General features: G+C 50.7%; 1 protein-coding gene across 1 annotated transcript; it reads left to right on the top strand.

The window, feature by feature from the left end:
- Window positions 1–1,600: 1,600 nt before the first annotated feature.
- Window positions 1,601–7,000, top strand: PCK1 (phosphoenolpyruvate carboxykinase 1). The gene is made up of 10 exons (XM_066234669.1): window positions 1,601–1,739; window positions 1,928–2,192; window positions 2,701–2,882; window positions 3,280–3,483; window positions 3,617–3,804; window positions 4,161–4,323; window positions 4,753–4,977; window positions 5,071–5,202; window positions 5,584–5,679; window positions 5,951–7,000. The coding sequence occupies exons 2-10, from the start codon at window positions 1,969–1,971 to the stop codon at window positions 6,403–6,405; spliced, it is 1,869 nt and encodes a 622-aa protein (XP_066090766.1). The 5' UTR covers window positions 1,601–1,739; window positions 1,928–1,968; the 3' UTR covers window positions 6,406–7,000.
- Window positions 7,001–8,653: the final 1,653 nt, after the last annotated feature.

Below are 8,653 nucleotides of genomic sequence, written 5' to 3'. Positions count from 1 at the left end.
TTCACTGATGTCACATGCTTAGGAATTCCCTCAGCGATGGAGCATTATAACATCATTGTTGACTTTAGATAGGACATAAACTCGCATGTGGCTGACAATGCCAGTGGTAATGAATTCTAATGACCTAATAGGGAAATAATTGAAAAGTAAACAAAACAGTTCACATTATATTTATATGGAAAGATTCAATTGGTTGAACAGAAATCTGAAGGAATGGAAGGTAGGAATGGGTGGATAGTTTCGGTGGAAGGTGGTAACGTGTTTACACAATGTTGCAGTCAATAAGAAACCCTGCACGACAGTCCTATAAATACTGTACTTGTGGTCTGAGATTGCCGTTCCTGTGGCCTCCTATCTGCTACAGCTCCTTTCAGACACTGTTATCTCAGTGCACACACCCAGCGGGAGGCAGGCGAGTCCCTCCCTGACCTCACTGGAGGGAGGGGGCTCCCCTGAGTCATTGGGCAGGCTGTGGGGAGTCGGGGCCTGACGGCCTGCTCCTGACTTCTCACCCAGTACTCTTGAGACACCAGCAACCGCTCCATGGTTCATTAAGTTGGACTGAAGCTCTGACGGCTTGCAAAGCACATTTTTGTAAAGAGCTGTTATAAAGGTCTCGTTACTCAAGTGTAATCTAGCAAAACCGCCAAGCCCCGCCCTCCCCCTCCCCCTCCCCAGATGCTCGCACTTGCAAGGGCATTGGAAAGTGATTGACGACTCCAGAAGTAACTGCACCCAGCCCAGAGCTACTTGGAGAATACTCAGAATGTTCCAGAAGAGGCAAGGGCACCTCACAAGGGACAGTCTGGTGTGGTGCTCCAGAGCCCATCTTGCAGGTCCTCTAACCCTCTCTCTGCTGCCCTCCAGCCAGGGAGTTGGGAGTAGCTGTGCCTCTCTGTGCCTCAGTTTCCTTGTCTGGACATAAGATTGTTCATGGGGTCTGCCTCAGAATCTGGCCATGAGTCAGTTGATGCAAAGCACTTAGGACAATGCTCACCTTCTAATCATTCTGTGCCTGATATGTGCCAGGAACTGTACCTACAAAAATTAACAAAATAGGCAGAAATCCCTACCCTTATGTTTGGGCTGGGGACACATAGGAAACATTCCATAAGGTCACTAGCCCCCACTGAGGTCAGAACTTTGCCAATCAGTCACCCATCCACCAGCATTTGGACATATCCTTTCCAGGGCCTTTGACTGTACACTGACACCTACCTCTAGAATGTTCTGTCAATCAGCAACCTTCAGTATATACACAATGTGCTGCCAGCTTGTGCCCTGGAAACTCTCGGTGTCCAGGAGGTGCCCTCGCCAACCTGTCCCGATCCTTCTCACCCTCCCGCCGTGTGTTTTTGCATCAGCAGTGAACTGGATCAAAGTTTAGTCAATCAAAAGTTGTGTAAGGACTTGCTGTGGCTGGCCAAGAGGTCAGAGGCCTCCCAGCATCAGCTACACCAGCTGTCCAATGATTATCTCCCTGGGGTTCATTGTGTGGGGCTGCTCCAAGGCATAACTGACTATTGGCCGTGATCCAAAGACCTGCCCCTGACGTCAGAGACGAGCCTCCCGGGTGGGGCCAAGGGGCAGGACCTTTTTCCTCCATGGCATTTAAAGCCGAGTGGTTCTGCCATCAAACACCAGGCACAGCCTTCCCACCGGGAAAGCACGGTCACCAGAGGGAAGACCCCGAAAGCAAGCCTTGGATCTCTGATCCAGATTGTCCTGAGAGAAGGAAGGTAGGTTGAGCTTTTGAATGGACATGGCTGAAGATCTCAGAGATCACCAACTTGCTTCCTCTCTTCCTTACAGCCACGACTGTCCGGAGGTGTGAAGCCCAAACAAAGCATGTCACATTTGTTGGACGGCGGCTGCACTTGTTTATGTTTTAAAAATAAAACCAACAAACTTGTGCTTTCTATTTCAGGAAACTTTGGAGTCTGTGGCCCCCAGCACAACTCTGCAGAAATGCCTCCTCAGCTCCAGAACGGCCTCAACTTCTCAGCCAAAGTCGTCCAGGGCAGCTTGGACAGCCTGCCCCAGGCAGTGCGCGAGTTTGTGGAGAGCAGTGCCAAGTTGTGCCAGCCGGACCACATCCACATCTGTGATGGCTCCGAGGACGAGAACAGGCAGCTGCTGCACCAAATGGAGGAGCAGGGGACCATCAAGAGGCTGAAGAAGTATGACAACTGGTGAGTGCAGCCTTTAGCCCCAGCATGCCCCCCACCCCTGCCAAAGGGGTGCAAAGAGGTGGATGAAGATCTCTGGTGGTGGTGGGAGGGGCTTGCAAACTCTTGAAAAACTATATAATGGCCAGAACCATATAGGCTTTAATTGAATAACATTTGTAGAGCCCAAGCCTTCAGTGAGATAGCCTTGTTTTGTACAATGAGTACAAACAAACACTTGTTGCAAACTAGATCCTGGATAAGAATGAGAAGTCAGACCGTCCCTGTCCTCACAGACTAGCTCACAGTCTAGTACCTATCTTCCTGACCATATGTCTCAGCTGGTGTGGCTGTCCACATCTATAAGATATCATCAGTGTGTTCAGCACCTGCTAGGTGTGGGAAGGACACGAATAAGCGGAGCCTTCCTTAAATGGCGCTTGACTGAGGGATCCCAGTGCACCGATGCATTCAAGATAGCGGCACGGCGCTTTCCTGTCTGATCCTAACCTGTATGTTTGTTTGTTTGTAGCTGGTTGGCTCTCACTGACCCCAGGGATGTGGCCAGAATCGAAAGCAAGACAGTCATCATTACCCAGGAGCAAAGAGATACAGTGCCCATCCCCAAAAGCGGCATCAGCCAACTGGGTCGCTGGATGTCGGAGGAGGACTTTGAGAAAGCATTCAACGCCCGATTTCCAGGGTGCATGGCAGGTAAAGGAAACAGTTATTTGATTGGGCAAAATATCCGCAGGCCTGTTGTTATTATGTCTGTTCCTAACGGTGATTGTGACAGTAATGGCAACTCCTGTGGCCTCAGAGATCGTCCAGTTCCATATGGGAACTTGGCAATGTAGTAGAAATGTATGTCTCAGTTTTAGATTTCCAAACTGTCTCAGAGGAATGTGAAAACTATTTCTGTGCATGGTGGAACCCAAACTGCACATTCATGAAAACTCTTTTGCTTTGATATTCTGTTCACTTTCCAGTGGGCTCTTGTAAATCGGGAGGCCAGTGGCAAGCGGGGCATGATGTTATTAATGGGAAATAATATTGATTGTTGGTGAGCCCGAGGGCATTCCTCACCAGTTCCCACCGACTGGCCCCACAGGTCGCACCATGTACGTCATCCCATTCAGCATGGGGCCCCTGGGCTCGCCTCTGTCAAAGATCGGCATCGAGCTGACGGATTCACCTTACGTGGTGGCCAGCATGCGCATCATGACGAGAATGGGGACGCCCGTCCTGGAAGCTCTGGGTGACGGGGAGTTCGTCAAGTGCCTCCATTCCGTGGGATGCCCTTTGCCTTTAAAAAGTAAGCTCATTATTTCAAAGTCAAAAGCTAGTATTAAAAAAAAAAAAAAAAGCTTAGCATTACTTTAGCCTGTCCTCCAGGGATCTCAGGCAGGGTCGCACCATGCTAACGTAGGGTGTGTCCCTCTCCGCAGAGCCTTTGGTTAACAACTGGGCCTGTAACCCAGAGCTGACGCTCATCGCCCACCTGCCTGACCGCAGAGAAATCATCTCCTTCGGGAGTGGGTACGGCGGGAACTCGCTGCTCGGGAAGAAGTGCTTTGCCCTGAGGATGGCCAGCCGGCTGGCCAAGGAGGAGGGGTGGCTGGCTGAGCACATGCTGGTAAGATGCAGGCAGTTCTGAGCATGCGTGATTGAGGGCTGGGGCGGGAGGCTGGCTAAGACATGCTGCGTCCCCATAGCGAGACCCAGCACACCCCAAGGGCAGATTTGGAAATTTCATCCATAATTATGGGTGCACTCGTGGGGGCCCCTTCTGAAAGACTTCAAACACAACCAGACCATCAGAGACCCACTGGACATCATTATTCAAAATACTTGTTTTGATACCAGAAGAAACGGATGTTAGGGATGCACTCGTGGGGTCTTCTGGGCACACTCGGAGCCCGAGGGGCTACCCACTGCCTGGGAAGGGAAGGAAGGGAGAGGAGAGCTTAAGGAGGAGGGTTGTTCCCGCAGATCTTGGGCATCACCAACCCCGAGGGCCAGAAGAAGTACTTCGCGGCCGCGTTCCCCAGCGCCTGCGGGAAGACCAACCTGGCCATGATGAACCCCACCCTCCCCGGCTGGAAGATAGAGTGTGTGGGGGATGACATCGCCTGGATGAAGTTTGACCAACAAGGTGACTCTTTTAGGCTCAACTGTCGCTGCTAATAACTGGATCCCAATGAACTTTTGGCTTTTAAAACATGCCTTACATTCCCCTAAGTTCACACTGTTCAAATTTTTTTTTTTTAATTTAGTTATTTCAGACCTTGCAAAGTCTTAGGAATATGTCTTCTATATAAGCACTCTTTCATTTAATATCAAGTCCGGATTGAAATGGGATCCTGTGTGGCTAGAATACACATGTTGACATTGTATTGGTGGAAAACTGATGAGGAAGAGTTGTAAACATAGTGCTTAAGTGAGAAAAGAGAAATATATTCTAAGGAAGAAGAAAACAAAAAAATTTGAGAATTTGGTACAAAAACGAGCCTGGCAGGATATCAGAGTACATGCGAGGTTTTGCTTGCTGCTCACTTCACGTCTTGGGTTTAAAACTTTCCAGGTAACTTAAGGGCTATCAACCCAGAAAACGGGTTTTTTGGTGTCGCTCCTGGAACCTCTGTGAAGACTAACCCCAATGCCATCAAGACCATCCAGAAGAACACCATCTTCACCAACGTGGCCGAGACCAGTGACGGGGGCGTCTACTGGGAAGGCATTGACCAGCCGCTGGCCTCCGGTGTCAGGCTCACCTCATGGAAGAACAAGGAGTGGACCCCTGAGGATGGTGAGCCCCTCCGGAAGCCCCGCCCATCTCCGGCCCTGAGTGCTCGGTATTTGGGCCGGACGCTCAGGGGCCTCTCCTTTCTGCCTGTTGTAGGGGAACCTTGTGCCCACCCCAACTCGCGGTTCTGCACCCCTGCCAGCCAGTGCCCCATCATCGACCCTGCCTGGGAAGCTCCGGAGGGCGTGCCCATCGAGGGCATCATCTTTGGAGGGCGCCGACCTGCGGGTGAGGCTCCCCTTCATCCAGACTGGGAGGGTCTGTGAAATTGCTCCTTCTTCATGACCTTGTACAAGGTGCCAGAAATCTGAGCTTCCTTTCCAAACACCCATGATAACTGGCAAGATCTAAAGTAGAAGCTCCCCTTCTGGCCACCTAGAGCCTCTCTGGATCCTCGATCCAATGTAGTTCTCTCCAGTTTCCTTTCGGTGGTGTGGCCTCGGGGCTGTAATGTTGACAGTTTTCTGCCCTTTGGCTCTGGGAATGCAAAACTAGCCGAATTAAAAATATGCCATTCTGTTGTACTTTTCCATTTTGTGAGGTGACATTGCTGGCCAAAGGGTCTGAGGGTCAAAGCCTTTAAGGAACATTTCTTCTTTCCTGCTGAAGGTGTCCCTCTCGTCTACGAAGCTCTCAGCTGGCAGCATGGAGTGTTTGTGGGGGCAGCCATGAGGTCGGAGGCCACAGCAGCCGCTGAGCACAAGGGTGAGTCCAAGTCAAAATCTGAAACCACAAAGAACGGTGACAGGCACGCCCTCTGTCTCAGGGTTTCTTTTGTCTTTCTGTCTCTCTGCCTCTCCTGCCTGCCTGTCCCTGTATCAGTCTCTCTTGTCTCTGTCTCTGTGTCTCTGTCTCTCTGTCTTCCTGTCTTTGTAGAGAGAGAAAGGAAATCAAGCATGTTTATGTCAACAATAAATGTGTCCACACTGTCCTTGGAGAGCATCAGTTACCAACAGAGTCCCCTCTCTGTTCACAGGCAAAGTCATCATGCATGACCCCTTTGCCATGAGGCCTTTCTTTGGCTACAACTTTGGCAAATACCTGGCCCACTGGCTCAGCATGGCCCAGCGCCCCGCAGCCAAGCTGCCCAAGATCTTCCATGTCAACTGGTTCCGGAAGGACAAGGAAGGCAAGTTCCTCTGGCCCGGGTTTGGCGAGAACTCCCGGGTGCTGGAGTGGATGTTCAACCGGATCAACGGGGAGGGCGGTGCCAAGCTCACGGCCATCGGCTACATCCCCGACAAGGACGCCCTGAATCTGAAAGGCCTGGGAAACGTCAACGTGAAGGAGCTCTTCGATATCTCCAAGGAGTTCTGGGAGAAGGAGGTGGAAGACATCCAGACGTACCTGGAGGAGCAAGTGAACGCCGACCTCCCCTATGAGATCGAGAGGGAGGTGCAAGCTCTGAAGCAGAGAGTCAGTCAGATGTAACCAGGCCCAGAGCTTCACCCTTCAAGTCACCCTCTTCCCAATCCGTGAGACGTACTGGGAGCAAGAGAGAGTGGAGTTTCCTGAATCGAGACCTCCTGCCACACCGCAATGACCATACCGATGAGCAGAGATCCAAAAGACACGCTTTAATTGTTTAGATAAGACCACAGGGTACAAGCTAGCAACCGACGAGATTGGGAAGGGAAATCTTAGCATGTCTCCAAGATCCACAATTCAGTGCACGTTTGTTCAATCTCAGGCATTCCTTCATTTTTCACTTTAGCTGTATCAGGTAGCTGGAATACCCAGATAAAAAAATATACTTGAGCTGTATATATGAGTGTGTGTGTGTGTGTGTGGTATGTGTTTGTGCATGTGTGTTTATGTACTGTTATCTAAAATATATTTAATACCTTTGGAAAAATCTCCGGCAAGATCACCTGCTAGTTGTTGCTAGAAAGAAATGTCACTTTATTATTAGCATGTGTGTTTAAATTATTTTTATATACTGTTGTTCCTTCCCTTTGCATAATTTCAATTTTCCCCTTAACACTTCTTGGAAAAATTACCAAATAAACTTTTATAGAAAGATGAATTTGTCTGCTTGGTTTTTAAAAATGCGAGCCAACCCGGAAGAGAGGACTCTGATAAGACACCTTGACCCCCTCAAAAGAACATGGGGTGTCAGGATCGCTCATAACAAGGGGTGATTTGAGGGACGGAGGGAGCAGGAAGGGGTCAGGTCGGGAGGTATGAACAAAGACGGTCACCCAGAGGGGACATGGCACCATGCTATGGGTTTTCTGAATTAACCACTAGTCAGCATCTAGAAGCCACTAGTTGGTGTCCTTTGGTAATTCTACAAACCTTTAAAGGCGGGTCATGTGTAACTGAGACAGGGGAGTTCAAAATGTTCCTTTTGACAAAAATTTGGGTCTGAGGACTTGGCCTCTCACAAGAATGAGAAATGTAGCCTATTTCGCAGGCTTTTCTCCATGTCATCCACAAGGAAAGAGAGTAGAGAGAAAAGTGTCCTCTGAAAGGAACAGTCAAGGGGATCTCCATGGCACAAGCACTAACTGAGGACCTTCTGTATACTGGGCGCCGTGTCAGCTGTGGGCAGGCAGCAGGCTGCCCCTGGTGTCGGCCTCGAGCCCGTGCCTGGGCCCTCTGCTCCCAGCATTTACTGGGTGTCGGGGAACAGTTCAGACCAGCGAGGAACTTGGCTGGCACAGTCGTTCTGTAGAGAAGCACGACTTCCTCAGGTTGTTTCCTTCTATTCAAGTGGCTTCACTGGTCGGTCGCCAGGTGAGTCCTGCCACCTGGGCGGCCTTTTCACCACCCGGCTTATTTCCCTAAACTGCCTGGTACCCTACATCGACTCCATGCAGAAGATAAAGCTGAGGTCACCGGGTTTTATAGATGGGGAAACTGAGGCCAGGCGTGGAAAATTTCCCTGGGCAAGCAGAGTTTTCTTTCCCTTTAAGGAACTGAGAGATAACCCGGATCTCCTGACAGCGTCATGTTCTAATACCGAGACCACTGGGGCTGGGGTCGCGGGTGGGAGGAGCCATTGACAGGAATGAAACGCTGTTTATTTAGATCGGTGGCTTTCAAACTGGTTTCTTTTTATCTCTGCACAAGCCTGGGCTGACAAGTGCTCTGACTCAGAAACTGAACGTCTAAGGGAGACGAGACAGAAGGCAGCCCGCCTGAGGCTGAGCGAGGGCCCTGGGGGCCCAGACCGCAGCTCCTCAGACTCTACGAGGGGCTTCCAGGGCAGTTTAGGCACTGACATTGTGGTTCAAATGCAGGTCCCGGGCCCGGCACCCCAGTCCTGGCCCTCGGCAGCGTTTCTCCTTTTGAAGCAAACCTGGCCACTTTGGAAGTCCTTAGGCTCCACCCAGTATCACCCACTCACCCGGTAGACTTGAGTACATCCCGTTGCCACCAGGCCCTAAAAGCCTAGAGGATAAACTAGAGCAGGTGCCTTAACCAGAATAACATCTTCCAAGGGACCAAAAGGATTTAACACTTGCTATTGACTGGCCCCTGACTCAGTTTCCCCAAGCTGTGCCAGCTGGGTGTTCTGCCCAGCTCCAAGTCCCAGTCTCTGTGTGTATGAACCAACAGGACCCTCTCTCTCTTGCGGTGCCGGTTTGCAGGAGGCTGCGCTGAGGCCCCGGGAGGGCAAGTGGCTGGCTCATCGTTGGGAGAATGAAAACCCAGTGTCCCGATTCCTGGTCAG

This window comes from Saccopteryx bilineata, chromosome 6, assembly GCF_036850765.1.
Source record: "Saccopteryx bilineata isolate mSacBil1 chromosome 6, mSacBil1_pri_phased_curated, whole genome shotgun sequence".
NCBI classification, from domain to species: domain Eukaryota; kingdom Metazoa; phylum Chordata; class Mammalia; order Chiroptera; family Emballonuridae; genus Saccopteryx; species Saccopteryx bilineata.
This window is presented reverse-complemented; position numbering and strand designations above follow the sequence as displayed.

Excerpts from the sequence above, each read along its gene's own strand:
- PCK1 (XM_066234669.1), top strand. The coding sequence starts at position 1,969 with ATGCCTCCTCAGCTCCAGAACGGCCTCAACTTCTCAGCCAAAGTCGTC. Across the intron at positions 2,193-2,700 it reads CTGAAGAAGTATGACAACTG|CTGGTTGGCTCTCACTGACC; the intron begins GTGAGTGCAGCC and ends GTTTGTTTGTAG. Across the intron at positions 5,203-5,583 it reads TGGAGGGCGCCGACCTGCGG|GTGTCCCTCTCGTCTACGAA; the intron begins GTGAGGCTCCCC and ends TTCCTGCTGAAG.